At 35.1% G+C, this 18,277-nt stretch overlaps 1 protein-coding gene across 2 annotated transcripts in view; it reads right to left on the reverse strand.

Annotated features, from left to right (window-relative positions):
• S1P (membrane-bound transcription factor site-1 protease) overlaps positions 1-18,277 on the reverse strand; it is a 480,656-nt gene that overhangs the window by 303,530 nt on the left and 158,849 nt on the right. For both annotated transcript variants that reach the window (XM_090401757.1, XM_090401758.1), the window contains 2 exons: positions 18,153-18,262; positions 8,931-9,047 (listed from right to left, as the gene is read on the reverse strand). In XM_090401757.1, the coding sequence (XP_090257883.1) occupies positions 8,931-9,047; positions 18,153-18,262 (227 nt within the window). The remainder of the gene's footprint in view (positions 1-8,930; positions 9,048-18,152; positions 18,263-18,277) is intronic.

Here is an 18,277-nt window from a genome sequence, read left to right on the forward strand (position 1 = left end):
TAATTAAGAAGCAAGCTAATGGCCTTATGAACCTATCAGTCTACAGGAAACCTACGAATACAGGACTTTATCTGCATTTCAGCTCCTCACACCACATTTCTCACAAACTAAGCATAGTACACATACTTAAGAAAAGAGCTGTCCGCATTACAACAGATGAAAAAGACCTCCAAGATGAATTAACATTGATATCTAATGGCTACCCACGAAGACTCATCAACAAAATCCTCTTCTCTGATCCACCACAAAGAGAACGAGAAGACACTCAATATATATTACAACAATCGCCATTCCGTATGTAAGCAGTATCTCTAACAAGCTCGCTAATCTCCTCAAACCACACAAAATAAGAGTGACATTCAAACCTATAGAAACAATTCGTAAACTACTACGATCTCCAAAAGATACCCATTCTTTCTATAAGTATGCTGGAGTCTACAATATTCCATGCTCATGTGGTTCAAGTTACATCAGCCAGACTTCGAGAAGCCTCGAGATTAGACAGAAGGAACACATTGGTTATGTTAAAAATAACAGACAAGACATATCATGCCTGTCATCACATTTCTCCATAACAAACCATATCACTGAGTGGGACAAAAGTTCTACCCCTTACATAGAAGAAGACTACCACTCTCGAATGTTTAAAGAAGCAGCCACAGTCACACGCACTACAGATAACCTTAACAGGAACCAAGGTTTAATACTTCCAGAGATATGGAAAACCTTAATTAGATCTCTGAACACACAAGAAATGAACTTTAATGCTAACTATAGAACGTTCCATAGCAACAACTAGTAAATCATGTACACGCGATACATGTATTATTCACGTTCAATGCTATTTTAGTTTGTAACTATAATTTTTAGAATTTACAGTTAAGATCTATTTTGTGATATGTTTTAAACTCAGTGCTTGTACCCTGATGATGCCAACGGCTTAAGTTTGGTGAAACTAGTCGGTATTAAAATACTTATCTGTTTACACTTGGTCAATGTTTCCAAATAGTTATTTACATTAGTTCTGTAATCAAGAAAATACATGTTCATTATAATAAATTTAGTTTAATCCTTTACCCAAGTGAAAGCAAACAAAGTTTGCACCTGAAGTATCTTCAGGACTGAGGCAACTCATAGTAAAGGTGGACCAAGCTCTCATCACTCCTTGTCTCAGTATCTCCCATAATGTAAAGCACATCTCCTTGCGGACATGTATAATGCTATGCATTAAGGGAAGGGCCACTACCCAGAAGTGGTGATACTATGGAAGAAACAATGGAGAGGTCATATTTACTTATACGAGTTGCCAAAAGGTGTACCACCTTATTATTAATTTACTCTGGATTTAGAGAAAGATGTTGAAAGTTTATTTTCCACTTGGTTAGACTATAATAAATTTAGTTTAATCCTTTACCCAAGTGTAAGCAAACAAAGTTTACACCTGAAGTATCTTCAGGACTGAGGCAACTCATAGTAAAGGTGGACCAAGCTCTCATCACTCCTTATCTCAGTATCTCCCATAATGCAAAGCACATCTCCTTGCAGACATGTATAATGCTATGCATTAAGGGAAGGGTCACTACCCAGACCAGTTACCTTTATTGAGGTCTCGTCAGTGGGAGTCACACCCAGAAGTGGTGATACTAAGGCAGAAGCAATGGAGAGGTCATATTTACTTATACAAGTTGCCAAAAGATGTACAACCTTATTATTAATTTACTCTGGATTTAGAGAACAATGTTGGAAGATGTTTTTGACCTCGATAAAGGTCAAAACCGGTCTGGGTAGCCCTTCCCTTAATGCATAGCATTATACATTTTTTATATAATGAAAACTGTGTGAATTCATCACTAAAAACACACATATAACCACAGTGATTAGTTTTAACACGTAAATATTTCATCCCAAGTATCTTGGGACATCATCAATACAGTAATTCAAACAATACTAGGAATAACATAGTTAGGGCACATGATTACAATGGTAATATGCGTGCAGTAACGTGTTATAGAAGTAAATTAAAATATAACTGAAAAAAAAAAAAAAGCATATATGAAGAGACTATTTCACACAATTTTTTATGACAATTTCCCATACTTTAGGAATAGTAAGAATGTCGTTGCGGTTTAAATTTGGTCTGTGTAGTAAGGCTTCAGCATTTTTTATACAGAAGTTCATGTTTAAATAAAGATCTATGTAAAAGTTTTGACTTTTCCCAATGGATCCTATGGTTTGGGGTTTTCAACTACATGTTGGGAGAGACCAGATTTCTGCGGTTTGAAAAGACGAATGTGGTCTTGATGTTCCGAGATTCGTTTCTGAACAGATCTACCTGTCTGTCTACCTAAGCTTCACAAGGTTAATGTTCCACTCAGACCCGTCATAGATTCTATTGGCAGCCCGACTTACAAGTTATCAAGATTCTTATCTAACCTTCTCTGTCCTCACATAGGCCACTCAGCCTCTTCAATCAAAAATTCCACAGATTTTCACCAAAAATAAAAGACATTCAACTGTTAAAAATTGACTTGTTAATTAGCTTCGACATTGTCTCCCTCTTCACTAACATTCCCCATAAAGAAACAGTAGAATTATTAACTCAAAAATTTCCATCTGATATTGTTAAATTATTCAAATTTGTTATTGCATCCGGTTACTTCACTTGGAAAGGTAAAATTTACAAGCAAAAAGAAGGAAGAGCAATGGGGTCTCTTTTATCACCAAACTTAGCAAACCTGTTTCTAGAACACCTGGAAGAAAAGATTTTCACTTTTGAACCCAAACCAAAAATTTGGTTACGATATGTCGACGATGTCTTTGCAGTCTGGGATCATCCCGAACATGAATTATACCTGTTTCTAGACAAAAATAAACCTTCACCCTCGCATCAACTTTACGCTAGAAAATGAATCTCCACAGAGTATCTCCTTTCTGGATTTACACATTCAAAAAAAAAAGAAGATGGTTCCATCGCCATGTCTGTCTGTCTGTCTATTGTAAGCCTACATTTTCAGGTTGCTATATTCACAATTCTTCCGCTCATCATCCATCTCAGAAATTTGGCATCATTAAATCACTAGTTACCAGAGCACACAAATTCTGCTCTTCTGAAGAATCTCTAAACCAAGAACTAGATATAATCAAAAATACAGCCATTCTAAATGGATATAATCTTAAAACAACTCAAAAAATCATCACACTTCCCCACACATCAACTTAGACAAGAAGAAGCCCATAGGATTCCCATACCTTATGTCAAAGGTATCTCCGAACGTCTTTCAAAAATTATGAAGAAATACAATTTTGCCACTACTTACAAACCCATCAATCAGATCTATAACTTGTTACCTTCTCTTAAGGACAAACTCTCACCTCTGATGTGATGTTACCGCATTTATGAGATCCCATACTCCTGCAATTTGTCTTACTTTGGACAGACATGTAAATCTGTTCAGAAACGAATCTCGGAACATCAAGACCACATTAGTCTTTTCAAACCACAGAAATCTAGTCTCACTCAACATGGAGTTGAAAACCCAAACCATAGGATCCACTGGGAAAAGTCGAAACTTTTACATAGATCTTTATTTAAACATGAACTTCTATATAAAAAATGCCGTAGCCCTACTACACAGACCAAATTTAAACCACAACGACGTTCTTACTATTCCTAAAGTATGGGAAATTGTCATACAAAATTGTGTGAAATAGTCTCTTCATATATGGTTTTTTTTTTTTTCCAGTTATATTTTAATTTACTTCTATAACACGTTACTGCATGCACATTGAGATTCCATTGTAAGCATGCACCCTAACTGTATGTTATTCCTAGTATTGTTTGAATTACTGTATTGATGATGTCCCAAGATACTTGGGATGAAATATTTACGTGTTAAAACTAATCACTGTGGTTATACGTGTTTTTAGTGAGCTTTATACATATCCGCAAGGAGATGTGCTTTGCATTATGGGAGATACTGAGACAAGGAGTGATGAGAGCTTGGTCCACTTTACTACGAGTTGCCTCAGTCATACTTCAGGCACAAACTTTGTTTGCTTACACTTGGGTAAAGGATTAAACTAAATTTATTATAGCCTAACCAAATGGAAAATAAACTTCCAACATCTTTCTCTAAATCCAGAGTAAATTAATAATAAGCTGGTACACCTCTTGGCAACTCGTATAAGTAAATATGACCTCTTTTTGCTTCTGCCTTAGTATCACCACATCTGGGTCTGGCTCCCAGTGACGAGACCTCAATAAAGCTCGAAACCGGTCTGGGTAGTGGTCCTTTCCTTAATACACAGCATTACACATGTCTGCAAGGAGATGTGCTTTGTGTTATGGGAGATACTGAGACAAGCAGTGATGAGAGGTTGGTCCACCTTTACTACGAGTTGCCTCAGTCCTGAAGATACTTCAGGCACAAACTTTGTTTACTTACATTTGGGTAAAGGATTAAATAAATTTATTATGCATATTAATCCCTAGAGCTAGACAACTCTCTCTACTAATAAACATGCAGATGTTGACTGCATGCAGCATCGCTAATGGAACTGGGCTTGTGCAATTGTGTGGGTAGTGCAGAAGTTGTAACAGTATTTATGGCAACAAGACTGTGTACACGTGCGCATGCACACACACACATATGCCTGAACAGACATACAATCAGAAATTATATCAATACTTGAAGTAGAAAAAAAAACTGAAATGTGGAAAGGCAGCTGGAGTAGATGATATTTGACTAGAAATGCTCAAATAACAATGTATAAAAGTTTTACACTGGCTATGCTAATTCAGACGGCCTGGTCAGAGGGTCAAATTCCAGATGATTGGAGTACAGCTGTCACAGCACTCGCTTATAAAAATGGGAAATAAAACTGAATGTGAGAATTACAGATGAATTTCCCTACTGAGTGTTCCTGGCAAGATTTATGCAAATATACTTGAGAAACAGCTAAGAAAAATTGTAGACAGAGACAGGAAGCTTGGAAAAGAACAAGTTAGATTTGTACCAAATAGCCGTCAGAATCAGATTTCACTTTAAAACAAATAGCTGAGAAATCATAGGAATATAATAAAGATCTGTATTTGAATTTTTGTAGATACGACACAAGGTGCCAATAAGAAAGCTCTTCAAAACACTACAGTTAAATGGTGCAAATCAGGCATTATATCAAGTGATACTCAAGTCTTTATTTCAGTCGTAAATCAGCAGTTAGAACTAAAGGAGGTAAAGGAAGATGGTTTGATGTAAAATCAGGTAGGAGACAAAGGTATACATTATCTCCACTGTTATTCATCATCTTTATGAATCGCATAATGAAGAAAAGTAGTATTAAACCTGATATCAAAACTGGAATTGTAAAGCTCAACTTATTACTTTATGCAAAATGTTGTACTTCTGAATGAATCCAGTATGAGTCTGCAGTAATGAGCAATCCTGACTAAACTGAATAATTGCTGTGATAAATTTGGTATGAAAATCAGCAATAAAAAAACAAGGGCAATGAACATAGGCAGAAACATTGAAAATTAGGATATTAGAAAAGAATTTGACATTATTAGCATTCGGGAATGTGGTAGCAGAGGTAATGAATGTGGTATAGTAGTCACTTAAACAGAATGGGTGAGGAAAGGTAAGCAAAACAAGTGTTTTTTGCCAGGATGGCAGAAAAAGACCCAGAGGAAGCTCAAAAACTAGATGGATTAATACAAGAAGTGCCTTAGAAGAGAGAAATATAGGATCTGATAATATTGGAGTCTTGACAGATAAGAGATTTGGAGGAAAATTATTGACAGGAAGGTAGGTAAAGATGTGACTTTCTCATGTAGTACTATCATATTCTCTACAGCCCTTGAGGATACGTCAGAAATTTGATGATGAAATGAATGAAGAACTTGATAAGAAAGTAAATTAGAAAGAGAATGTAATGCAGAAAATAAGGAGAAAACTCCACTTTTTTTTTTTTTTTTTTTTTTTTTTTTTTTTTTTTTTTTTTTTTTTTTATGGACATATCTACAGGATGGATGATAGCAGAAAAATCAAAACATTGATGTTCGGTATAATGGACACAGCATAACTGATAGGGGCCAGAGGAGTGAGTAGATTATGTAAATGAGTGGTGTGAACAGAGGCTGCAAGACTGAGCCACTTGGCAATGGGCCAAAAGGAATGGAATGGCATAAACATGAAAATTGTGCTGAACACCAACAGGCATTCATGATGATCAAGTTCAAAACTGCATGCCTATCCTTTTATTTAGCATTCAAGTTGATACCAAATTACACTATACACTATGGGATGATGAAAACTGAGGAGTGGGTCAGAAGCATTGGTCAGTTCACAACTCTACATTATTAAAGGTAATATGGAGGTCTCTCCAGTTAAGTATCTTTACCTTTTAGCATTAACTCATTTTCTATTTGTCAAACTATTTTATACACCTTATTTTTTATGCACGCTCCCACTTCACAAGTTTCTCAGGGTTATGAGTTTTTTCCCTAAGGATCAAGAAAATTGAAAATAGGAACGTTAAGTGTAATAAATAGAAGCTAAAAATTCATATTGCATTTCAAACCAAGCTCATAGGTATACTATTCTGCTCAGTTTACTGATCATTTTGAAGGATTTCAAGAATAAGCAGTGATCATATGAAATAAAACAGAAATGCTCCTTAATGTTGCTAACCAATTGCAGCTTGATCTTATTACAACTGAAGTCATTGATCTGCATCAAGAATGGAGGGCTCAGAAATGAAGATCTTGAAATGGCAAACTGTGAAGAAGATAAGGAAGAAGTAGATATTAGAGCTGAAACTCCTTTTTGATCCTTCACTCTCAAGTGACATGAAGTTTTTCATCATGCAACAAGCAACTCAGAGTTTCAAGTCACAAGATTCAAATTTTGAGCACACTAGAAAAGTTACTACAGATTTAAAAATGCTTAAGAATGCTATCATGAAATTTATAAAGAAAAGAGAATACTGTCTTAGAAACAAACAGGCCATAATAATTTACTCGCTAATCCAAAGTATGAAAATCCAAAGTATGAAAACATAGCCTTTTAAAGGCTATGTTTTCATACTTTGGATTTTTCTGAAAAAAAATTTAAGTTTTCATTTCTTTGGATAAATAATTCATTGTTTAAGCATAAATTATTATTTTGTTGACCCTTCTTTAACATTACTATGGTCAAAGTTCATTGTTGAGAACATAACCCCTATTTTTAACATTACATCTATGGAGAATAAATTCCTACTTTATAAGTTTTCCCTGTACATGAGCATGCAAGGAACAAATAAACTCACAAAGTTGGGAACTACTTATATTCTATATATGAGTATATACTTTCTATTGATATCTATACAAGTAAACAAATTCCTATTATTGGGTTGGCAAATAAGTTCGTTCGGTTTATGCGTTAGTACAAGTTCATGCCGCTTTGCCTGTTGCTATTGTTGCACTACCGCAAAATGCTATTGCGCAGTTGAAAGGCGACATTTCACATAACCTTTCGGTGAATTTTCGTTCAGCCTACTTCAGTTGCGTGTGTGTAACATATTTTTAGAAATGGAAGGAAATAATATACATTACTGGCATATTTTGCTTTTTTATTTCAAAAAAGGCAAATGAACTGCGGAGGACCATAAAAAAATATGCAGCATATATGGGGATGATGCCTTAACAGAACATGTATGCCAAAAGTGGTTTGCCAAATTCCGTTCTGGAGATTTTGACGTCAGTGATGTACCTCGCACCAGTCGCCCGACCAAGGTTGATTCGAGTGTTGTGAAGGATATAGTCAACAAAAATCTGTCACAAACAGTGTGGGAGATTGCTGCAGTACTGAACATATCCCATACAAGTGTTTAAAACCATTTGCACAAGCTGGGATATGTTTCAAAACTCGATGTTTGGGTGCCGCATGAATTGACTGAGGCCAATATCACTGTTCGCATATCCATCTGTGATTCGCTGCGACGTCACCAAGAAATCAACCCATTTTTGAAGTGGATGATTACGGAAGATGAAAAATGGGTCATGTACGATAACATGGTACATAAAAGATCGTAGGGGCACAAGAGCGAACTGCAGCAAACAACCTTGAAAGCAGGATTGCACCCAAAGAAGATCATGCACTCTGTGTGGCGGGATTATAAAGGTGTTGTCCACTACAAGGTGTTACCGTCAGGCAGAACGATTGATTCAACTGTCTACTGCTCACAGTTAACACGACTGGCCCATGCAATTAGCACAAAACGTCCTGAATTGGCAAATCGGAAAGAAATTGTCTTTCACCGTGATAATGCCAGATCCCACACATCGTTAAAAACCCGGAGTAAATTGTTACGTCTTGGCTGGAATGTTTTGCCACATCCTCCATATTCACTGAACCTGGCACCTTCCGATTACCACTTATTTCGATCATTGCAGAATTCTCTGAACGGGAAAACCTTCGCTAATGAGGAGGCTGCCAAAAGACACCTGGTTCAGTTTTTCGCCAGTAAACCTCAGGAGTTTTATGAACGTGGCATAATGAAGTTGGTGGACAGATGGCAAGAGGTCACTGATAAAGAGGGTCAATATATAACTGACTAGTATGTATTATATATATTAAATAAAATGTGTTTCATTCCACTCTGAAAAACAAAAAGAACTTTTTTGCCAACCCAATACAATAATTACATTAACATTCTACTGACTGTACTTTTAATAATAAAAAAATTGCAGCTCATTACTTTTAATTATTCATATATTTAATAGTTTCTTGATTTGTAGGCCAATAAATCATAAGGTCAAATACAAAGCCTCATTATATTGGTAATAATAGCAAATAATAAGTAATTATTTTGTTGATAAAACTGACAAATGGGAAAAGATAAGAATAGCATAAATTATCCAAACCATAATTTACTCAACAACTTACTTTATCAACAAAGGGATGATCCATAAAGTCTGGACCACCAATGCTGAGATTTAAAACGTGGATCTTTTTTAAAATGGCATAATTGAAAGCATCTAGGAACCATGACGTATATGAAACCTGCAATAATATATTAAATACATCTAGAATGCCTTTCAACACACACACAGTGAGTGGAATTTATATTGCAGAGTATGCAGAACGATTTCAAAATTATTTATGACATTTTGACAATATTTATAAAGTTTTTTATATTTTTAAGTGGATATAAGGTGATGTAATATAAAGTCAGACTATCTCTAATAGTGAAGAAAAGATTAGATAAGATGCATCTCAATTGTTATCAAAGTGAAAATTACAATGACAGTTAAAGGTTAATATAATTAAGTAAATTATATAAAATAATTATACATGTAATATGTTCATGTCGAGTTGAGTATTATAACTAAATGATACTCAACTCAAAAGTCAATACACTCATACATCACTGCAACTGAATTCTAAAACATATTAGAAATGATGAAGAATATTCAAAAGAAAAATTTCAGAGCTCCACAAAAAAAGTTTAAATAATCATTTTGGTTAATATAAGAAAAGTATAGAAGGATCTCGCTGTATTCTTTGAAATTTTATCATATAGAAATCTGCTGTTAAGAGTTTCTCTTTTTTCCATAAAAAAGAGAAACCACAGTTTATACAAGGCTTGCACAATTAGCAAATGCAACGAAGCTCCTCTCTGTGAATTTTAGCTGACTTTTCCAGTAGAACTAAACTAAGCACAGTCACATGAACAGAGAATGGCATAAACATCTGTTGGGATAGTGAATTTTGTTAACACAATTTGTGTTTACATGTACCATCAATATGATACAAGTGCGTAATCTTTTCATCCTAAAGTGCATTATCCTGCATTTTACGACAATGAATTGACAGTCACTGTCCTTTTCCCACACTGACAATTTATTTATATCATCCTGTAAGATATTTACATCACCTTTATCAACTATGGCCCTTCCTAGTTTTGCATCATCAACAAACAACTGAATATCCTCTTTCAAATCTTCTGCTATATCATTAATGTACAAATTAAAGAGCAGTGGTCCTAGTACAGAGCTATGAGGCACTCGACTAGTCACCTTCATTCTCCTTGATTCCATTCCTCCATACACAACCCTCTGGTATCTATCAGCCACCCCCTATCCATGCCATCAGCCTAATATCCATTTCAATTTGCTCCAACTTATGTAATAGTTTTCCATGTGGTATTCTGTCAAATGCCTCTGCAAAGTCCAGCAGCATCATGGTGTAGCCATATCCTTTATCCAATTCTGTTGTCACGTTATTATAAAATGTGAATAAATTACTGAGGCAGTTCCTACCTTTTACAAAGCCATGCTGTCCCCTATAGAGTATCATATTCCTATCTACATTCCTGAATTTTACTTTTAACCAACTTTCCAATACTTTAACTACCACTCCAGAGATACTAATTGGTCTGTAATTTTGCTACTTCTGTCTTGGAGCCACCTTTATGTGATGGAACAATCTTACCGTCTTTCTACTCCCCTGGAACCTTGTCAGAGCTGAGACTTACAATAAACAACTTCACCCAAGGCACTGCATTCTTGTAGCACACGAGATGCAAGGCAGAAATACTATCGGCTTATCCACACAAGCTGGCATCCTACAGAAGTTCACTACAGCAACTTTCCATTATAGCAAATTATTTTCTTGGTCCCTAAAAGCTCATTTCAGTGATCATTCAATATAACAGAACAAAAAACTTCTCAGACCTGAAAATTCTAAAATTAAAAAAAAAATCCTCTAATTCCTTTTCATTCCCTGAAAGAGAGTAAGCAGCACATTTTAACCCTATGTTTTTCAGAAATCAAAAGTTTAGTCAGTCCACCTTTCATTATCACAGCAGTTTAGGGCATATCTGAAGCATGCAAGATGAAAGATGTTCTTCCTTAAATTCTTAAAAAAATAAATAATAAATAACAAAGACATCGTGATTACAAAAGCAGATCAATGTAATACTACCGTTGTCCTCAATCAGACAGCATACCTAGAAAAAATGAACCATTTGGTATCTGACTTCAACAAGTACCAAATGGTGAACTACAACCCTACAAACAGCATCAAAAAGAAAACAACAGAATTAATCAAATCGGTAATCATGTGGCCAGAAGAAACAACCAAAAAACTAAGCATGCATTGTGCTCATACTCCTAGAATTTATGGCCTTCCAAAAATACACAAAACAAACACCACTATGACCGATAGTTGAAGGAATCAACAGTCTTCATTATCACTTAGCCAAGAAATTAGCAGCCACACTCAAGGAGTTGGTAGATCACTCCCCCTTCCTATATAAAAAATACACAAAACTTCATAACAAAATTAGAAACCTCACACTCAACGATGATGATTTATTAGTCAGCTTTGATATAAATAACTGTCCTTTTCACTAATGTCCCAATCAATGATACTATTCTAATCTTAGAGAACATATTTCCATCTGACATCACGCCCTCTTTGCCACGTACTCTGCTCTGGGTATTTTGTGCAGCAAAATAATTTTTACCTACAAAAAGAAGGAAAGGCCATGGGCTCACCACTTCCACACAACAGCTAACTATTATATGGAAGACTTCAAGCAATGAGCTCTAGATTCGGGCAGCCTAAAGCCCAAAATCTAGCTCAGATATGTTGATGATATTTTTGCCATTTGACCCCACAGCCATGAAACATTAAATGCATTCCTAAGCCACCTGAACAAACAACACAAACATATCAAACTCACCATCAAAATTAAAAACAACTCTCTTCCTTCCTAGACACACTTGTCACAAGTCTTCCCTCAGGCTGTCCCTTCTTCACGGTCTACTGCAAACCTACACACACAGGCCAATACATACATAAAAATACATATCACTATCCAACACAACATCCAAACTAGGGATCATAAGCACCCTCAAACACAGAGCCCTAAAATTTACTCCAATGAACAGGTTCTGAACCAAGAATAAGAAATTATTAGCCAAACGTTTTTAAAAAATGGTTCACAAGATCATCCATAAAAATGCCACTAAAAACAAAAAAGATTACAAGAATGCCATAGCCATACCCTACATTAGGGACATTTCAGAAAAATAGATAGAATACTACTTAAATACAACATTAAGACTACCTTCAAGCCCCCAACAAAATTAAGAAATTTACTTATCTCTTCCAAAGATCCTCTTATATATCTGGTCCACCCAGCAGTCTACAAAATTCCATGTACCTGTAACCTACCTTACATTGGGATCGTGCGTCCTGTTTCCCCTATCAGAAAATATGAACACAGATGACACATTAAATACTCCACTATGGCAAAACAGACCTATCAGACCACACATTTGAAACATGCCACAGAATTGACTGGAAAGGCACTAAATTCACACCACACCAAAACCTGGTTTGAAAGCAAATTCAAAGAAGCTTGTGAAATGCTGAAACATTATCCAAACCAGAAAAAAAATAATAGATTAAATAAACATCTTTTTATCAAAAAGATGTTTATTTAATTTTTTAAATATTTTTTTATTTAATTTAATTTTTTTTTTCCACAATAGGTCAGGCTAGGTTAAATAATTAATAAGCATTTAGATTCATCTTACTTTTGTATAGTGCAGTGTCATGTAGCTTGTACCTTATACATATATATTTTTCCTGATGATGACCTCAATACAGAGGTTGAAACTTTGAATGTTACTTTCCTATTAAAGTTTAAGTAACGTAATTATTCTAACACGAGTGTTGTATCTCCATAAATTCTTCACTATGAAAGATGTTCCTAATCCTGACTAGTATTAAACATATGTGGATGTGTTCTAAAAAAAATTCTGCTAAGTTGTAGTGTTAAAAATTCAAATTTATGGAATTCAAAAAAAAAAAAAAAAAAAAAAAAAAAAATTCCTTACCTGCACAAAGATCCACAAAAACTGTGAAATCAGAAGGAAAAAAGCTTAGGAGAAAAAAGTTTGTATGTATGCTTTTCTTCAGCAGGCCCAGTCTAAAGAACATTATTAAAAAGCTACTTGGACATCTTTTGTAATTTGTTTGTATGCAAATTTTCTTCAAGATGCTATTTATTTTATTCAAAATAATTGAATACTCATATTCAAAAATAAGCTGTGATTAGTTCCGATCTTATTCAAATCTCTGTTGACGCTTGTAATTTGCAACTTTGTGTTGAATTTACTCTCAGATTTTTGTCATCATGGTTAGTTGTGTGGTCAATTCTTGCTATTATACACATGCTTACAGTATAATAAATTCACTTTCTATAAAACTGTAATACTTAGTAGTTTAGTAAATATTACAGTTTTATAGAAAGTGAATTTATTATACCGTAAGCATGTTTATAATAGCAAGCACGTGATGGAGGGGACCAGGAGTATGAGAGTGCTAAGTGACTGTGCAATCTTATTTCAGAAGACTGTCAAACATGTGGAATCCTTAGTCAAGGAAGGGTTTATGTGGAACTATAAAGCTGATAATTATGGCAAACTTTAGGAAGCAGTGCTGTAGCATAAGAAGCTACAAAGAAAGAATGTCAGTAGTACATGGGAAGTGGTCGGAAATTGTTCGAGAGAAGCAGTATCAGACAGCATACCCAGGGTCATGAGGCTAAACCAAGTATGGGTTAAATGGATGTGAAACAATATAAAGCAGGAGCTGCAAAAAAAAAGAGAAAACTCTAGAGGGGAACATAAAGAAAAAGCATGCACACGAGCAATACAAAGTGCACGTAAAAGAAGGCTAAATCAAATTATGAGGAAAAATAAGCTAAGCAGACCAAAGTAAATCCAAAATAAATATTTCACTATGTAGCAAGGAAAAAGAATAGTTATGGAAGAATAACTTTAACCTTTAAAGTTTCAGACAGAAGTAGAAAAAACAGATGAGCTACTAAGCAATCACTTTACAAGGGCATATCATACAGATAGAAACTTTGCAGTTGCTAATGTGACAGAAACTGATGTGTGAATTGAGGTAGATGAACTGGAAGTACTCAGCACATTGAAAGTATCAATTTGAATACAGCAGTGGGACTGGATGGCATGTCAGCCCATATACTACACAAATGTGCATGAGAATTGGCAGTGCCTCTGACGAAGTTGTTCAATCTAAGTCTCAGCTCTGGCAAGGTTCAAAGGAATGGGAGGATGGGAGAATGGGAGGATTCATAAGATAATCTATAGAGGATGCCCACCATAGATTATCATATGAATAAATATGATAATCTATGGTGGGCAGCACCATAGAGTATCATATTTACAAAGCACGGCTTTGTAAAAGGTATATTATGTCATAGTAATTTATTCATATTTTATAAACATGACAATGGAACTAGATAAAGGAAATGGCTATACCATAATACTGCCCTGAATTTGCAAAGGCGTTTGACACAAATACTGCACAGACAAAATCACGTCCATTCTCATTTGCTTCATAAATTGAAAAAATCGTCAGCAACCAAGAGCAACAGTTGATAAAGGTGATGTAGATACCCTGCAGGATGATTTAAATAAAATGATAGTGTGGGAGAAGGATAATGACTGTCAATTTCTACTTATTCTTCCTATCATGATCTAAGCTAGATGACTTGTTTCAGTCTTGGTCAAGCATTTCATCGGTTTGCTTTTGTTTCTATGACCTTCTGGTTTGTAGTTCATCAATGAATGGCATATGAGTATTCTATCATATGCCATTCATTCTAGATGCTCTTTCTATTTGGTTTTGTGTTTTTCTGTGGTTTCCATTATTGGTGTTTGGGTTAGTTCTTTTAGTATATCATCATTTCTCATTTTATCTAGTCTTGTATACCCTGCTGTTCTTCCTATATATTTCATTTCTGCTGCAATAATTCTTTTCTTCTCTCTCTGTCTCTTTATCCATGCTTAACTGCTATATGATAATATTGGTTTTGATAAAATATTATACATTCTTAGTCTACTTTTTTTTTTGGTAAATACTGCTGGCCTTAATGTTTTGTTTACTATTCCATTTATTTGGAGAATATATTAATTTTGTTAGAAATGTCTTTGTAACTTAATTTATAGCCCAAATAATTAAAATTGTTGACTTGCTTGATTATTTTATTGTTTATTACTATTTTAGTTTGGATGGGTATTTTTCTTTTGAATGCCATAGCTTTAGTTTTTTTGTGAGAGACTGACATATAGACAGACTGACTGTCAAATTAATGATGCAAAATGTAAGATTGCGCTTTGGAATGATTTTTTGTATCACTGATGGAAATGGATTGCAGGAAAGTGATGAGACTAAAGTTTTGAGGGTAATGGTAAAAAGAGAGTTGGTTCAGAGGGCATATTGCAAAAGTTGTCAAAACAGTTCAAAGGATTACTATGTCGAAGAACACAGTGACAAGTAAAGATTAGGGAGGTTATCTATCTTTATAAAGCTATGATTCAGCTACATGTTGACTACTGTGCAGATTTGATCGCCTGGGTTTCTTAGGTATCAAGAGGTGTCAGACAGGATCCACAGATAAGTGCCCAAGCTGGTGACAGGTCTTAGGAATGCTCTATGAGGATAGGATAGTTAACATGTGGGAAAGAATAGATATAATAGAAACTTATAAGCAGAGTTCAACAAATCATATAAACTACTTGTCATGCAAAAAATTTACTTGTCCAAGAGCCTATAATTTTTCCAATAAGTCAAAAGAAGTTTCATCAAGTGACTAGTGGTACTGCATTTGCATTTTCTTAAAAAGATTTTGTTTATAAATTAAGTATAGTTTCTGGGAAATTCCCATGCTACTCCTCTTAAACACTATTAATATAATTAATGGCTATTTTAGCCTGTTTCTGTTTAGGAGTGTCCCTTATGTTTAATACATTGGCTAACATAACTCAAAAAGGGGTATATATATATTTTAAGGCATTATGGGCGAGTATAGAAGGCAATTATGACAGAATAAAAAATGTGGAAAAAGTTTGTACATACCTTGTTTTGGTTTAAAGATGCCTTCTAAATCCAAGCTCTTGCTGAAAGGTTGTATGTAAACGGGGGGGGGGGGGGGGGGGGGGGGACATGGGATGTGCTTGAGACACGGGAAATATGTTTGGAAACCCGGGTTACTATTAATAATATATATATAAATATATATATATATATTATTTTGTTGTGGGGAGAGGGAGGGAAAGGGGGAGAAAAACGAAGGGGAAGGGTATCCTTATGTGGAAACTGGGGCAAGGGTTGACCGGTTTCGACCTTTATTGAGGTCTCATCAGTGGGAGCCAGGCTAGAAATATCCTGTATTTCTGCGGTATTTCTAGCCTGGCTCCCACTGATGAGACCTCAATAAAGGTCGAAACCGGTCAACCCTTGCCCCAGTTTCCACATAAGGATACCCTTCCCCTTCGTTTTTCCCCCCTTTCCCTCCCTCTCCCCACAACAAAATAATATATATATATATATATATATATATTATTAATAGTAACCTGGGTTTCCAAACTTATTTCCCGTGTCTTAAGCACATCCCCATGTCCCCCCCCCCCCCCGTTTACATACAACCTTTCAGCAAGAGCTTGGATTTAGAAGGCATCTTTAAACCAAAAACAAGGTATGTGTACAAAATTTTTTCACATTTTTTATTCTGCCATAATTGCCTTCTATACTCGCCCATAATGCCCTAAAATATATAATACCCCTTTTTGAGTTATGTTAGCCAATGTATTAAATATAAGGGACACTCCTAAACAAAAACAGGCTAAAATAGCTGTTAATTATATTAATTTTGTTTATAATTTTTATTATTATTAAATAAAAAATATTCTATTTTGTCTAGTCTGATGATACTCACCAGGGGTGAGCCCAGCTTAAAAATTACCCAAGGGATTTTGTAAGATCAACAAAACAGAAAGTTTCCAATACAAGACAACTAGAAAGAGAGCAAGGGGGTCACACCTGGAAGGTGTGTAAAAGTGTGGTTAGTAAGTCTGTGTGGACCAGATTTTTTGCTTAGAGAGAGGTGAATAAGTGAAACGATTGCCATAGGTATGATAGATATTGGGTGAATAATGGTCAGTGTGAGTCTCCTGCAAAGAGTCTTCGATTCCAAGGAGATACCCGTATAATAATAATAATAATAACTGAAAGGTCTTGGCCAGAGCCCCATAGCAACAATAATGCTATTTTAAAGAAATTAACTAGATAAATCCCAGTATAACAAACTATTCCTGTTGTCCCTATATGTTTCTCATAAGGAGAGAATCAATGGTAACTAGAAACCATAAATAGCATCTTCAGTAATATACACTCTTGTAATACTAGTTTCATTATATGCAAAAACTTTGTACCATAGCTACTACTAATACTATTAACTTGACCAGGTAATTTTTTTGCTTCTGTTTTATATATATATATATATATATATATACACATACACATCTGTATATGAGTCCACATGGTTAGCCGAGTGGCTATGCACTTCGCAACCATATGACTAGGAAAGGAGTGTCCTGAGTTCAATTCCTATTGCTGACAAGAGGAGCTCAGGATCTTTCTTAGACATAACCAAGTTAGGTGGTCTTGGGAATGAACTGCAGGATTTTTCTTCAAAGTTTATCTGGGATTTTTCATCCTGCAAGCAGGCAAACCAGCCTTGAAAACTCAACACTTCTACAGACATATGTTTCCCTGGGAGGCACGGGGCTAACCACCTTATCCTAGTGTACAGTTGTGGTTAAATGAATAGAACCCTTGACACCACAAGGTAAAAGAAGGGAAAAGGAAGAAGAACTGTATATGAGCTTTTAATCAGTGCTACTTCATAATTAAATAAGTGTGGCCTGATTAGCAAAGTGAACAGGGATTCTACTTTCCAACAGATTGTGGGTTTGAATTCTTCTGTAGGCATGAATTTTGTGAAGGTCTAAGTGTAGATGAATTCTGCTACCTGATATGAAACCAATATTACTTACTAGGACCTCTAAATTTAGCATGGTTTTCCAATTACTTGACTCTACCCATGGCACTAATGTATGAGATGTTTGCAATCTTTTGTGGTGGGATTCATATAAAAAAAGGAATTTCCATAAATATGAAATACAAAAAATAATTTTAATTACAAGACATGAATAGTATAATTCCTTAGTAATCGTTATCACAAATAGCATTAAATTTAGAAATAACAAAAATACTCACTTGATTATTTGTAAATACCCTGTAAATGTGTAATTCTGAATCGGGTGCAAAACCAAGGCATTCTTTATTACTAGATATAACACCAGCTACAAAGGTGCCATGTCCTAATCCTGAAGAAAATTAAT

The sequence above is a fragment of the Typopeltis vanoorti genome, chromosome 12 (assembly GCF_054136105.1).
Source record: "Typopeltis vanoorti isolate ZY-2024b chromosome 12, IOZ_Tvanoo_1.0, whole genome shotgun sequence".
Lineage (NCBI taxonomy): Eukaryota > Metazoa > Arthropoda > Arachnida > Uropygi > Thelyphonidae > Typopeltis > Typopeltis vanoorti.